The following is a 16,349-nucleotide window of genomic DNA, read 5'->3' on the forward strand; positions in this document are numbered from 1 at the left end:
TGATAAGGATACTAATACCTTACCTCTTTGAGTCATAAAAATTAGATGCAAATGATGGATTTAGGGCTCTCAAATATAGTAACAAACATTCTTTTCTGGAATAATGTTAGGTTTCATAATCATAATCATTATTATTAATAAAATGGAAGGAGGTCTCTAGTGACCTGTCCAGTACTTTTTAAATGTTTGCCTTGGGTGAGGAAAATGAAAGCATGCTTATAAAATTCTAAATTTCATACATGCAGCTAGAAATTTATTTATCTTACATTTTTATGATTTATATTTTGCCCCTATGGTTGAATTTTACTGTTATTTTTATTTAGCTCCATCTCTTCAATACCAGCTGATTGGTTTCTTTTTAAATCCTTAAGCCTGCCCTCTAATATGTTAGTTCTCCCTCAGAGCCACAGAAAAGTGTCTTGATTTAGTAACATGATACAAGATTATTCCATTTATGGAGATAGGGATGACTCAGAAAACTTGTGGTTGGAGGGTGAGATAGTTTGGATGTTCATCCCCTTCAAATCTCATGTTGAAATGTAATCCCCAGAGTTGGAGGTTGGGCCTAGTGGGAGGTGTCTGGGTCATAGGGGTGGAGGTCACATGAATGACTTGGTTCCCTCCTCACAGTAACGAGTGAATTGTCACTCTATTAGTTTTCATGAGATCTGGTTGTTAAAAAGAGTCTAGCACCTCACTCCTCTCTTTCTCTCTCTTGCTCCCCATCTTGCCATGAGACATGTATGAACCCCCTTCATCTTCTGCCATGAGTAAAAGCTTCCTGAGGCTTCACCAGAAGCTGAGCCAATGCTAATGCCATTTTGTACAGCCTGTAGAGCCATTAGAAAAATAAACCTCTTTTCCTTATAAATTACCCAGCCTCAAGTATTCATTTATAGCAACATAAAATGGGCCAATACAGGGGGTAAGAGTATAGAGCTAATAATTCTGTTTTGGTTGCATTACATTAAGATTTCTAAGATTTATGACAATCCCATATTTTAAGATACCTATATGGGATTGTCAAGGAAGCAAATTGGATCTTTTCTCTGGATCTCAGAGGAGTGTTATGTCCTAGAGATACTGATCAAAGAGAGAACCGACAGCATGAAGATTGTATTTAAAGTTATAGATAGTGAATGTGTAAAGTAAGAGCATAGTCTGAGAAGAGTATCAGGAGCCAAGTCCTGAAGAACTCCAACAGTTTGAGGCCAGAGAGAGAGAAAGAGCCTCTAAAAGAGACTGGGAAAAAGTTGCTGGTGAGTTAGCAGGAAAACCAGGAAAGTATGGTATTAAGGAAAATTAATGTAGGAAGTATTTTAAGAAGGAAGTTAGGCCAACTCTAAGAGGTCAAGTAAGAATACCTTTTCAAAATTTGAAACTTCTGTAAGTCAAAAGTTAACCAAAGTTAAAAAGTAAGCAGGAGATGGGGAGGTGTATTTGCCAATTCTATGACACAGGATGAATATACAGAATATAACAAAGAACATCCAGAAATTTCTAAGAAAAATACAGCAAAGTTGTCACAAAAAGGGCCAAACACATAAAGATGCAGTTTATATAAGAATAAATATAAATGGTATATAACTAATTTAAAAGAGGTTCAATCTGACAAATCACTGGGTAATGCAAATTAAATGATATGGCAATTATTTTTTCACCAATCTAATATTTTTTAATCAAGAAAATATTAAAGATTGATAATATTCAACATTGGTGAGGAGAAGGAGTAGAGGATACTCGATACTCTCACACTTGTAGATGAGAATGCAAATTGTTACGGTGTGCTAGGATGCCAATATTATTGTAAACGTAAAAATTTTAAATGAGCATACCTGTCAATACAGTAATTTCATTTTTGGTAGCTATCTGAAAGAAATTCTAGCACATGCGTCAAGAAATGTGTTCAAGAACATTAAAAACAGTACAGCTTGCAATGACAAATAATTGGAAATACTTACATGCCCACTAATAGCAAATAATTAAATAAATTTTAATATGTATTTTTAGTACAGAAGATTATGGAACAGCTAAAACAAATCAGTTAGAGCTATATTTTCCCCAGTGAAAATATCTTCAAAATGTATTGTTAAAGGATAAAAAACAAGATGTAGAAAAGTACATATAAAATGATCTTATTTACATAAAGTGAGAAAGAGTTATGATATTTCTATGGTTTTTATGAGTGTTTGTAAATACATTGAAACGATCAGCAGACTAATGTCAACTATTGTCTCTGAGAATAAGGGTAGGATTAGCAGGATAAAAGCTGATACTTATTTTCATTCTTTTGGTTTTGTATTTCTTGAATTCATCTGAATTTGCTGATGATCTACTTGTGGGATTTTTAAGAAAAATGCAAAAATTGTCTTAGTTCTGTTAAGTTAAAGCAATTGATCAGAAGAATTAATTTTATAGTCTGTTAATTCATCAAGAGTTTAAGTTCCTATTACATATCAGACAATATGAAGAGTATTTGCTATATAGCAGTGAATAAAATAGGCAGAATTCCTGTCCTTTGTAAGATTTACCCTCTAGCGGATGCAGGTTTCAACTATTCTGTATAGGCCACCCTTACTCTTATAAGAGTCTCCACTCCCGCAGTAAGACATCACAGACCAACTTCCTGCACTTTTCATGACCTCATGAAGAAATTTATGGAAGACTGTAATCCCAGCACTTTGGGAGGCCAAGGCAGGCGGATCACGAGGTCAGGAGATCGAGACCATCCTGGCTAACATGGTGAAACCCCGTCTCTACTAAAAATACAAAAAAATTAGCCAGGTGTGGTGATGGGCACCTGTAGTCCCAGCTACTTGGGAGGCTGAGGCAGGAGGATGGCGTGAACTGGAGAGGTGGAGCATGGAGTGATCTGAGATCGCTCCACTGCACTCCAGCCTGAGCGACAGAGCGAGACTCCGTCTCAAAAAGAAAAAGAAATTTGTGGAAGAAAATATGGAGTGTACATCCATATGCCATCTTTAAATTCTCTCTTTGCTTTACAGTCATCCTGCAGATTACCAGACACAGCAGGATTTTAACAATACATCTTATTTAGTAAAATAGGCTTTCTTGGGCTGCCCTAGAAACTCCCAAACTCTCTATGAAAAAAACCATCAACTGCTAAACAACTGACTTAGCAAATGTATTACCAGAGCATACGCTGTTTGTAAGTTGTCAACAGCCTGTACTTAGGCAACTGCTAGCTTAAATAGCTAAAACTATTTGGCACCCACACAGAAGTTATTGTACACACACTTTACGGTTGAATTCTTTCTATGACACTCATGAAGGCATAATAATTAAGAGAGAATGTCAGTTTCTAGGTGTATCCTTTGGGGCCTTTCCACCAGCTGAAACCACACCACCATGCTAGGCTTTAGCTACAAATCTGTCTACACTTGTAGCAAAAATTGGAATTCTTGCTCTGAGCAGCCTCTGAGGCACAGCGTTTATATTTTATAGCAATTCTTATTTTTCTTTTCTTCTTTTCTTACGCAGGCAAATGAAAATATCCCCCAATTTTCAGCTGCCAGAACAGCTGAATACTAATCATCATCAGAAAAATTAAATGCTTGTCTCAAAGAAGGAACTACTCCTTAGAAATTCCTGTATATCTCAGGGCAAATTAAAAAATGTCATTGGCAATCCAGTTTTGCTACAGGATGAATGTACTTATCACACATAGCTTTGCATAGCTGAGAACAATTCTAGCCCAGGGTGACCAGAAAAGTCTCAGAGTTTAGAAAGAGGTACCATAACTAGACACTGAACATTCACCTCCAAAGTCACTCCCACCTCCATCCACCTATGTGACCTTGGGGAAAAAAATCACTGGACCTGTCTGTATTCTCTTATATTTCATTTCCTTCCTTGCACTGTTCTATCTGCCTGAATCGGCTTCCCTGCCTTTTCCTCCATGTCTCACATTTTTAGTAAATACTGTTCTGTGTTCTGTGAAGACTTCCCTGAGCTTCTTAAGCCAAATCAGCTTCCTTTCCTTTCTACCCCAATTCTAGATCGCCCATACGTCCGTCATATCTCATGGTATTACTGTTGTATATTTATGATGGTATGTATTTTACTTTATCATGTTATTTATGGCCATCTTAGGTTTTCAGGCACTACGTTATTACTATTCGTCCTAATATTAATAAAATTTTTAATACCATTGTGAGTGCTTACTGTATGTCATGCCCTATATGAATATATTATCTCTACTCATCACAAAACCCACGAGATGAGAATTAACATTATTACAATTTTTTAAAGGTGAGGAAAGTAAAACCACGAGAGACTATGCAGATGGCTAGTAGGAGCACTGAGCGTCAAGACAAAACCTATTTTACTTTAAAATCCATGCTTTTAACCACTACTCTAAAGTACTACCTTTAAATAATAATAGATAACATTTACTAAAGACTTGTTAAGTGTCAGGCTCTGTACCGTGCACTCCACATACACTAGCTAATTTGATTCTCATAAAAACTCTGGGATGTAGATATAGTGATTATTATCTTAAGTTTTTAAAAATGAAATTGAGGTTAATAATGTTTAAACGACCTGCCCAAGGTCACAGAACTCTGGGAAGTTGAATCGAATTCAAGTCAGTCTCCCTCCAGAGCCTGAGGTCTTAACCACTACTGTATTCCATGACCAGAGAGTAGAAGCTTTTATAATCTTGGCAAACTCTATGCAGTTTTCAGGGATAACCCCTCTGGAAACAGAAAACTGGAGCATTACCCCTTCTGAGTAATATAAATCAACCAAATTGATGAACTCCCGTAGTATACTCACCTTAGTACATGTGTGGATCCGTTAATGGTTGTGGTTGAACAAGGGACAGTCTGGCCCAGAATGGAAGGTCTTCGGTAGCGCTCATCATCACAGCAGAGGATGATGAGGAAGGCACGTCTAAAAGACTTATTCAAGAAGGCATAGAGAAAAGGGTTCAACCCGGAATTGATATAGCCGAGCCAGAGGAAAGCGGTCCACACCTGCCCAGGGACACTGTAGTCTATGAAAGGATCCACGATATTGGTGACAAAGAATGGTGCCCAGCAGAGGCAGAAGCAGCCCATGATGATGCACAGGGTCTTGGCTGCTTTGGTCTCTGTCCTCATGCGGTGAGTGCTATGCTGGTCTGCCGACTGAGGCCTGCTCTCAGAGGAGGCTCCTGCCCGTTGTAACATCTGGATCTGGTGGGCATGCTCCTTAGCTGTGACATAGATGCGGTAATAGGCCAGCACCATGAGGAGAAATGGGATGTAGAAGGCCACCACAGAGCAGGTGATGGCATAGGGCTTGTTGACCATGAAGACACAGTACGTAGAGTTAGAGTTCTGGTTGAACTTCCTCTTTTCTATCTGAGAGTTGGATGGAGAGAGGAAATGAGGAAAGGAGGTAAAAAGGAAAGAAAAAGTGAAAAAAAAGTGGGGAAAATGGGGAAGGGTGTAAGAAAAGAAAAAGGAAACATAAGAAAATGGAGGATTGGAAGATATAAAGAAGAGGAAGAGAACAGGGAAAGAAAATGGGAGAATAAAGGAGTAAAGGGGAAAGGAAAGGAAGAAGAAAATTTATCAGCAAAGCTTTGGTTTTCTTATACGCCTACAACTCAAAGAACCTTGATGACAGAAAAGGAACATGATCATATCCCAGGGCTCAGAGAACTTACCTGTACAAGAGGAGCTGAAGGCTCCAGGACAGAAGAGAAATAAAATAGAGACAGAATCATTTATTACATTTACCCAACCAGTAGTGAAATTCTGCCTCTATTCTCCCTTCCCTGTCTTCTTGCACATAACAGACCAGTGTCTCTTAACAGGATGCCTGTAGATCAGTAACATTAGAGTCACCCGCAGTACATATTATAAGTGCAGATTCCTGTCCATTCCCTACTGCCACCCCTCCACTCTCATCCCTGGAAGATCTACTGATTCTAAATCTTTGGGCAATGAAGCTCAGATATATGCATTTTAAGCAAGTTTTTTCCAATAATTCTAAAGCTCATTAATATTTGAGAACCATTGCTCTATATCATCCTAAACTTAGCTCTTTTGGGGAATGCCATGGGGCACTTTTCTAGAGTCATTTTTCTACTTATTGAATTCCCTGATGAAGGTTTGTCTCATTTAGATAACACAGAGTAACAGCCTGTGTTATAGTGTAACAGCCTGTGTTTTAGTGTAACAGCCAAGAGGGGCCTTAGGGTTTGGGGGAAAGGAAGGGTAGATATTTTAATGGGAGAAAAGAATATAAAGATTGGATAGGGCAAGGTCATGAGGGACTTTGGAACCCAACCAGAGTGAGAACCTAGACAACACTCAATGCTTCAACTTACTCTCCTCCCAGTCTCTCCTGAACCCACTTCATTTAGGTGTTCACCCTAATCACTCCACTGAAAATGCTCTGGTCAAGGTTATCAATGACCTCTATGTTGTCATTCCTCCTTTTGAATGAGCTATCTACACCTTTGACATAGCTGAATCCTCCATCCTTCTTCTTTTTTTGAATATTTTATTGAACCAAAATACATATAAAGTACATAAAGTGTATATACAGATGAATCAATTATTACATAGTAAATATGCCTGTGTAATTCTTGTTCAAATCAAACTATAGAATATTATCGACAACCCAGCAGCCTCCCAAATGCCTTCTCCTTGTCATTAATATGCCCAAACATAGCCACTAATCTTTATCATCATAATGTAATTTAATTTGTTTTCCAACTAAGTATCAAGATAATAAAAACACACAATCTGTATCTTCTTTAACTTAATATTGTATCACTCACATTATTGTATGTACAAGTAATTTATTCTTTTTCATTGTTGTATATTATTGCATTATAGGAATAAACTACAATATTACATATTCCAATATTGACAGACATTTGAGCCATTTTTGGGTTTGTGCTATTTTGCATAAAACTGTTAGGAATATTCTTGTACAAGCTTGTGTGTGTGTGTGTGTGCTTTCATCTCTCTTAGGTATATACCCAGGACTGAAATTGCTGTATCATAGCTTGGGTATATACAGCCAAATGGTTCCCAGAGGGACTGTATCAATTTATATTCCCACCAAGAGAGCCGAAGAGTTCCAGTTACTCCACATGCTCACCAACATTTGGAATTTATTGTCAGTATGTAGTGGTATCTCATTGTGGATTTGTTGGTGATGTTGGTAAAGTTTATTTGATTACATAAGTAAAATACTCCATGTGTTTTTGACTCTTTCCATTGGTTTAGATTAGGATTTGTCTTATGTTTTGTTACTGAAAAGTGTCGTGGGCATCCATATCCACATAATTATAGTGCACTGACATCACTCCTTTTGGAAAGCATGTGAGACTGAGTTTCTGCATCTGTTTCTTGATTAGCACTCTGGTTCCTTCAATGGGACGAGAGCACTGCCTTCATAATGTTAAAATATTGCCTACATCTTGTCAGTCCCAATTCTTGCAGCTCTATCTTCAGTTTCAATCCGAGTAAGTTGCCTCAAATTCTCAGTGTGCCCTGTTCTCTGCATCTTTGTTCCCTGTTTACTATGTCCTGGCTATTTCTTTGTAATTTTAAATTAAATCCAATAAACTTGAATCAAATTTAAGTTCATCACAACCCTTCAGTTTCTTATTGCAGTTTTACTGTGCATTTCCTGAAAACTAATAATGTTAATCACTGTTTTGCCCTTTCGATATCCTCTCTTTTGAATTGATTTTTCAGGTATTTTCCCATTTTAAAAATTAACTTGTGACTCTCTTTCTTATTGATTTTTAATATAATAGTTCTTTTATATTCTTGATGTCCTTTGTCAGATTTATGTGTTGCAAATATATCACTCTGTGGCATGGCTTTTCACTCTAGTATCTTGTGATAGAAAGAAGTTCTGAAAGAACCTATACTTTTGGTTAGTGCTTTCTGTATCTTGTTTCTGAAATCTTCGTTTACTCCTAAGTATAAAGATACTGGCCTGGCGTGGTGGCTTACACCTGTAATCCCAGCACCTTGCGAGGCTGAGGTAGGCAAATCACTTGAGGCCAGGAGTTTAAGACCAGCCTGGCCAACAAGGCAAAACACTGTCTCTATTAAAAATACAAAAATTAGCCAGGCGTGGTGGCAGGCACCTGTAATTCAAGCTACTGGGGTGGCTGAGGCCCTAGAATCGCTTGAACCCAGGAGGCAGAGGTTGCAGTGAGCTGAGATCACACCACTGCACTCCAGCCTGGGTGACAGAGTAAGACTCGGTCTCAAAGATATTGTCAAGAGATGTAAAGACATTCTTTTACATGATCACTTAGCATATCATTATTGTGTTAATTTTTATGTCTTTTTTTTTTTTTTAACAGGGTCTTGCTCTGTTGCCCAGGCTGGAGTGCAGTTGTGCTCACTACAACCTCTGACTCTCAGGCTCTAGCAGTTCTCCCCCCTCAGCTTCCCTAGTAGCTGGGACTACAGGTGTGGGCCACCACGCCCAGTTAATTTTAAAATATTTTTTGTAAAGACAGGTTTTCATTGTATTGCTCAGACTGGTCTCAAACTCTAGGCTCAAGCTATCAGCCAGTCTCAGCCACCCAAAGTGCTGGGATTACAGGCATGAGCCACTGTGCCTGACCAGTTTTTACGGTTAATTCTTCTACCCACCTGAAATTTTTTTTTCTGTATGGTATGATATACAAGATATGGATATTCAATTGACCCCTGCAGCATGTATTGAATGGATTATCTTTTCCTAGTTGCACTGCGGTGTAACCTTGGTCACAAATCAGGAGACTGTATATGCATATGGCTCCACGTTTGGATTTCCTATTTGTTCTCTGAGTTGTCTCTCTCTGCACATACTTCTATAACTTCTTAGACATCTGGTTATAAAAGTCTTTGAACTGTGGTTTCTTTTCTTGAAGACTCTTGGATAATCTTTTATCTCAGTATTTCCATAAAAAAATTAAACTAATGTCTCAGTTTCTGTAAAAATCTTCTAGAATTTTGATTGGAGTGAGAGTAAAATGATCAAGGGAAACTGACATCTTTACAATGTTAAGTCTTCGAATTAACTAACATGGTAATTCCTTCCCTTTGTCTTTTTAAGTATATTTCAATAATACTTTTTAATTTTATAATTTTCTTTGTGTCTTACACATCTTTTGTTAGATTTGTTTCTAAGTGTTTTATGTTTTTATTCTATTGTAAATGGTACCACGTTAAAATTCTTGTTCCTAATCGTTGCTAATAGGCAGAACTTGTTGAGGCTTTTCATTGTAAGCTGGCTGTGTATTCAGCAACTTTGCTAAGTTAGATGTCAACTAATATTTCATCTTTACATCCTTTTGAATTTTCTCCAGGAAATACTCATATGATCTGCAAATAATGGCAGTTACAATTTTTTCTCTTTCCCATCCTAATATCACTTTCTCTTGCTTTATTGAGCTTGATAGGACCTCCCATCTGATTTTGAATAAAAATGAGAATAATTGACACCTCGTTGCACTCCTAGTTTTAGGGGATGAGCCTTCAATAATTTACTAAGTATGATATTTGCTATAAATTGTATGTCAACAGTCTCTACTTGATTAAGGAAATTACCTTCTATTCTTGGTTTGATGAGATTTTAAAAAAATCATGAATGGGTATTGAATTTTATCAAAGCATTTTTGGCAGTAACAAAATGAACATGTGGGTTTTCTCCCCTTTCTTTTACTGATGCAATGGATTACATTGATTGCATTACAATTCCTGGAATACGTCATATTTATACTGGACCCTGTGACACACTAGTATTTTTCTTAAGGATTGAAGGACTTTTCCACCAACTGTGAACACTGTCTGCTGACAGGTCTTAGTCATCAACCTCTAGAAATAGCTCTTGACTGAAGACAGCTGCTTAACCCAATGTCACTTACCCTTCTTGGGATTCATCTGCATCCAGTGTGAATATACATATGCATGAAGATATGAAGAATATATACCTATATGATATACTCACAAACATGCTGTTTTATTCCTGTACATATTCAGCATCTTGTTTTATAGACTATTATAAGGTTATCATGTATCATCCTCTTGAATTCATATTTTTATCATCATAAAATATTTCTACCTCAAGAAATATTACTTTCTTTAAATTTTATTCTATCACTTATAACAGTAGAGTAACACCAGCTTTCTTTGAATTATCACTTGCATAGTGCATGTATTTCTATTATCTTATTTTCAATTTTTCTGTCACTTTATTTTTAACGGTGCTCTCTTAAAAGCAGCATATATTTGTATTTTGTTTGATGCAGTCTGACAACTTTGTCTTTTAGCATCTATTCTTTAAATAATTTAATATTTAATACAATTACAAATTCATTTAGGTTTGTCTATGATCTTACTGTTACCTATTAACCTTTTCTGTTTCTTCTTTCCTTGTTTCCATATTTATTGCTTATTTTCAGAATAATACCTGTTTATATTAACACATTACCTCTCTCTTTCTATTAGCTTATTGAATATATATTCTTTTATTATCTTTATTTTAGTGGCTACAACTCATTACAATCTATTTCATACATTTGCCATTTCCTTGGCAATGCAAAGATCCCAAACAGTCCGTCTCCATTTACCTGCCCCACACCTGCCTTTTATGCTATTGTTTTCATGCATTTTAATCCTACATATATTTGAAAACCCACAAGACATTAATGTTATTGTTATTTTAATAGTCAGTGTTCTCTTACACTATCCACATATTTATCATTTCCAGTGCTCTGTCCTGTGTTATGGTGCTTCTATCTGGGATTATTTTCTTTTTGACTGAAAAATTCTCATTTTAGTCACAGTACAAAACCTGGTGTGGAAAAATTCCCTTCGTTTTTGTTTGCCTGAAAATCATCTTGTCTTAATATCATCTTAATTTTTAAAGCATATTTTCACTGGGTATGGAATTTTAAGTTGTAGATTTTCACCAAGTCATTCCATTGTCTTCTCACTTCTTTCATTTTATTACATGGTCAGCTGTAAGTCTTCTTTTCCTTGTTAAATTTAATTTATTATTTTTCTCTAATTACTTTTGAGATTTATCAACTTGTCTTTGATTTTCAGCAATTTTTAAAATGAATTTTCTAGATATAGTTTTTTTCTTTATTTAACCTGCTGGGGCTTTGTGGAGTTTCTTGAATCTGTGACTGATGGCTTTTATCTTTTTGGAAAATTCTTAGGCACTATTTCTACTAATATCACATCTACCCATTCTCTCTCTCTTCAAATAGAATACTAATTATATGGATGTTAGAACTTTTCTGTATTTTTTATATATATATATATGTAACATATATATACATATACATAAAAGTATATATATGGACACACACATATATTCTGATATGCTACATATATACATATATATCAGAATGATCTGTAATAAAATTTTATCCATTTATCTCTATGTGCTTCAATCAATATTTTATTACAAGGTTATGGTATAACATCCTCTTGAATTGATATTTTTATCATTATGAAAAATGATATCATCTAAATTCCAGTTTACTACAGGTGTTCTCGGATATGTCAAATCTACTATTAAATTTATCATTATACTTATTTATTTCAGTGTATTTATTAGTTGCAGTATTTCCATTCAATTCTCTCATCCCTTTTTTTTTTTTTTTTTTTTTGAGACTGCATCTTGCTCTGTCACCCAGGCTGGAGTGCAATGGCACAATCTTGGCTCACTGCAACCTCTGCCTCATGGGCTCAAGCAATTCTTCTGCCTCAGTCTCCTGAGTAGCTGGGACTAAAGGTGCATTCCACCATGCCCAGTTAATTTTTGTATTATTAGTAGAGATGGGGTTTCATCATATTGGCCAGGCTGGTCTTGAACTCCTGACCTTGAGATCTGCCCGCCTCAGCCTCCCAAAGTGCTGGGATTACAGGTGTGAGCCACCATACCAGGCCAAAAATTCCTTTTTTTTTTTGGTAGATGCTCCTTGTCTAATTACTCCATTATCTAGATTGCCTATGAGACTGTTTCCGTTGTCTTTCTATGTTTGTGGGTTTTGGCCATTTAGTCTTGCCTCCTACAAGGTCTGGTGACTTAATTAAAGAACAGACATTATGTATAAAAAAAGTACAGGTACTCTGGATGGTAGTAGCCTTCCCACAACTCGATGTATCCTGGGACCAATTTTAAACAAGTGCCTTACAACTTCCTTATGGAATACATATCCCTGCTAATGAATCCAGACCATAGATTTTGATCTTCATTATAAGTTTAGTATGTCAAAGCTGGAGGACTCTTAAAGATTAGTATCTAGACAGAGAGATGGTTAATTTTATGTGTTAACTTGACCAGGCATGGGGTACCTACACATTTAGTCAAGCATTATTCTGGGTGTGTCTATGAGGAAATTTTTGGATGAGATTAACATTTGAATCAGTAGACTGCCAATCACCAGTAACCTGCCACCAGTGCAGGTGAACCTCATGCAATCCATTGAAGGCTTGAATAGCAGGGAACTCATGCTGCCTTACTGCCTTCAAGCTGTGATATCAGTTTTTTCCTGCCTTTGGACTCAAACTAAAACATTGGCTCTGCTGGGGCTCCAGTGTCCCTGCATTTGGACAGGAACTACACTATTGGCTGTCCTGGGACTCTAGCTTGCTGACTGCAGATCTTGGTACTGGTAAACCTCCATAATCACATGAGCCAATCCCTTACAGTATCTCTCTCTTTCTCTCTCCGTCTCTCTACACACACACACACACACACACACACACAGAGAGACACACACACCCACCCATTAGTTATGTTTATCTGGAGAACCAATACACAAGGATTGGAATAATGCCTGGCATATGTTGCATGGCCTCCTAGATCCCTGGTAGACCTTCTTCTCCATTGAGAATGAATGGATCTTCTCATCACAGTGCTTCACCAAGTGAGACAGTTCAGAGCTGGGCTCAGGGCTTAGTTCTCTCAACTTCTAGCCTGGAGGTCTCTTAATTCCCCAGCAGCCTCTACCCACATGATATATTTTCTTCAGGTCCATGTCAGCTGATATGGTTTGGCTGTGTCCCCACCCAAATCTCATCTTGAATTGTAGCTCCCATAATTCTTACATGTTGTGGGAGAGACATGGTGGGAGATAATTGAATTATGGGGTGGTTTCTCCCATACTTTTCTCATGGTAGTGAATATGTCTCACGAGATCTGATGGTTTTATAATAAGAAACCCCCTTTGCTTGGCTCTCATTCTGTGTTGTCTGCAGCCATGTAAGAGGTGCCTTTTGCCTTCCACCGTGATTGTGAGGCATCCCCAGGCATGTGGAACTGTGGGTCCATTAAGCCTCTATTTCTTTATAAATGACCCAATCTGGGGTTTGTCTTTATCAGCAGTGTAAAAATGGACTAGTACATCAGCCTTATAGACTCTCCACATAAAATGGAATAAGACCTTTTGGGGCAAATGACATGCCTCAGGCCCTGGAGTCTAAGCTTGGAATACTTGTCCAGTTATTTACAAGCTGTGTGACATTGGGCGTGTTACTTAACCTTAACCTACATAAGCTTGTGAGCCTGGGTTTTCTCATCTGAGAAATGGGAGAAATAACTATACTTTCCACACAAGGAGGTTTTCAAGATTGTATATAAAGTATTTAGCATACTCTGGCATACAGCTATGTTAAAGAAAAAATTATTCATGACATTTGTTAAAGCAGTAAAGTAGACTTTATTCAGAACTATCAACATAGGTTATAGTGACTACTGTGATGGGATTTTACAGTAGAAGAGAGATTGAAATAGAACAAGCGAAAGTGGAAATTTATGGTGAGTGGAAAACATGGTGAGTGGGGGTCAGTGGATGGAAAATTATCAATAGGAAACATCAGGAGTAAGAGAGGATTCTGGCTAAAAAAAACCTAGCAAGGCTCTTGCTGAAGGCAGGCCAAGGTGATCATAAATCACCTGGGAGCTGGTGGAGGATGAAGAACCCAATCAAATATTGAGGGTGGGGGATTCTGGCTAAACCAACTTAGCAAGATTCTTGCGAAAGTTGGGGTATGCAAAAACACACATAGAAGTCCAAAAGTCAAGACCTAGATGGGACAAGGATTTAGAAAAGTCTGACTAAAGTTGGGTTAAGGAGAGGATTTTTGTCAGTACACATTCAAAAGTGTTAACTTTTTTTTTGTTTTTTTTAATTATCACCCAGACCACTATCAGATTCTTAGAATACTCAATCTAATATTATTTATTCATTTAGGAATCCCATGCAAAGTTGATCAGACAGTAAACCAGTGGGGTCTGTGTGGATACTCACCAAATCAATTATGCCAATGTTATTCCAGCCTTGCATTATAGGGAGAAAAGAAATAAACGTGGGGATGACCCAGCAGCCTCCCAGCATTAATGCAATGCGCAGAGGGGTCATCTTGTTCCTATAGACCAAAGGCTGGCAGCAGATGGCGTAATACCTGGAGAGAGAATAGAGGGCAGAGCATAGCAATGGGCAAGGAGGAACGGGAGGGAGAGAGGAGAATATATGAGAGAGAAGAGGGGAGGAAGAGGGGATGGGGAAAGGGATAGAGAAGAGCAAACATTGAGGAGAAGAGTTGAAGGGGAAGTAGAGAATAAAATAAGGAAAGAAGAAAAGAAAGAATAAAGGGTAAAAAGAGGAGAGCAAGTGGCAGACGAAGGGACAAAGAAGGTAGACAGAAGGGAGAAAAGAACAGAGGAAAGGAAAATTGATTATATGATACAATACGATATACTGAGCTGTGAGTTTCTGTTAATAATAATATCAATATATGCTTTGGATCACATCTGAGAATCATTGCCTACAGTTGGCCCCACAGTCCTCTCCATCTCCCAATATCTGGAGGAGCTCCACACACACCAGAAGGTCTTTTCTATCTCTGGCACTGTTCCAACGCTATCCCGATGCCTGTGCATTGAGGAGCTTCTGCCCAGCCCTCTGGGCCTCAGTGTCCAGGCAACTGTAATCTATTTGATTAGAACTTGAAGTGACCCAGGCATCCTCTACATCTGGGCTCTAACCACTGTCTCTCAGATTTGTCCCCTTACCCTTGATCACCTGCCTACATAGAAGTGGAGCTCTAAGTCAGTGTTTTTTGTTTTTTAAATTGTGGTTCAAGGATTGCCCTCCATCCCCCCATCACTGCCACGCTGAATCAAACTCACCTGAGGAAGTCTTTTTAAAATGCAGATCCCAAGGATCTCCTGAATCAGAGCCTGTTGGTGAACAACCTGGAGCTTGCATGTTGACAAGTGTGAGTTATTACTGCTCTTTGCTAAGGATACTAAGTTTCCCCTTCCAAACGTGTACACTTCTTGACCTCCTTATGGCTGGGTAGAACCAAGTGACTGGTCCTGACCAATGAATCATGAACAGAATTGACATGCATCACGTTTGGGATAAACTATTTAACTGTTTCTGGGATACTAAGAATGTAAAATTTTGAATATTTCCCGCTCCATCATTTCCTATCTACTGGATGAGACCACCCCACGTTCATTTATTAGGGTCTGACTTCTCTCATGGGACTTACTGCTCACTCTCTTTTGATTCCATGTTCTGCCTATGATACTAGCTTTCTTCCTGCCTCCAGACAGAGGTACAACCTGCCCATTCAACAGTCTGGCCTCTAACTTCTAGACCGTTCCTGCATGTTATTCTGGCCTTGGAGATCACCTCTTCCATGACCAGGCATGACATGGAATTTCACAACAGGCAGAATGCTACAGTAGATCTATCATTTATTTCTCTTTGGGAGAGTACAAAATATAAATGCAAAAAGAGCCTGGAGGCTAAGTCTATTCTTTAAGGTTTTATACCTTTTAATGATGAACCACCCCCATACACCCCTCATTTTATGCAGTTCACTTTGTTAATTTTTCCCACCTCTTCTTTTCTTTTCTTAATTCAAAGCATAACTAACATAACAATGGCTATATTCTTTGAAGAGGTGGTAGTAGGATGGGTTGAGAGAGAGGGTGGAATGAGGAGAGCCCAGTGTTGGAGCATGAGGAGCAGGTGTCTCAGGAGCAGGGAGAGGAGAAATATCCCCTTTCCTACAAGGCATTGAGGAGCAGCTGACCGCATTGTGCCAAGAGCTCCTTGTAGCTGGCAAGCTTGGTGGGGTGTCCAGATGTGGGCCAGAGTGCAAGAAACAACAGATCAAAGAATGGGAGAGTGGCTTGCTCAGAAAAACCATTGTCTCCATTATAATTCTGACATGGCCACAAAATCAAACTAAAGATAACTCAATCGTTGAAAGAATCATGATTAGCTCGATTCCCTTCATAGTGTTGGCTTACAAGAAAGGCAAATTATAACTGAGTAGCAAATT

The 16,349-nt window shown here is 38.0% G+C and overlaps 1 protein-coding gene across 11 annotated transcripts in view; it reads right to left on the reverse strand.

Annotated features, from left to right (window-relative positions):
- The window catches only part of HTR4 (5-hydroxytryptamine receptor 4), a 192,092-nt gene that overhangs the window by 52,444 nt on the left and 123,299 nt on the right, over positions 1–16,349 (reverse strand). For 10 of the 11 annotated variants that reach the window (XM_028849828.2, XM_078004496.1, XM_078004491.1 and 7 more), the window contains 2 exons: positions 14,300–14,453; positions 4,798–5,366 (listed from right to left, as the gene is read on the reverse strand). In XM_028849828.2, the coding sequence (XP_028705661.1) occupies positions 4,798–5,366; positions 14,300–14,453 (723 nt within the window). Of the gene's footprint in view, positions 1–4,793; positions 5,367–14,299; positions 14,454–16,349 lie in introns of those variants that run through there. The other variant, XM_078004498.1, reaches the window with a different exon arrangement.

Source organism: Macaca mulatta, chromosome 6, assembly GCF_049350105.2.
Source record: "Macaca mulatta isolate MMU2019108-1 chromosome 6, T2T-MMU8v2.0, whole genome shotgun sequence".
Lineage (NCBI taxonomy): Eukaryota > Metazoa > Chordata > Mammalia > Primates > Cercopithecidae > Macaca > Macaca mulatta.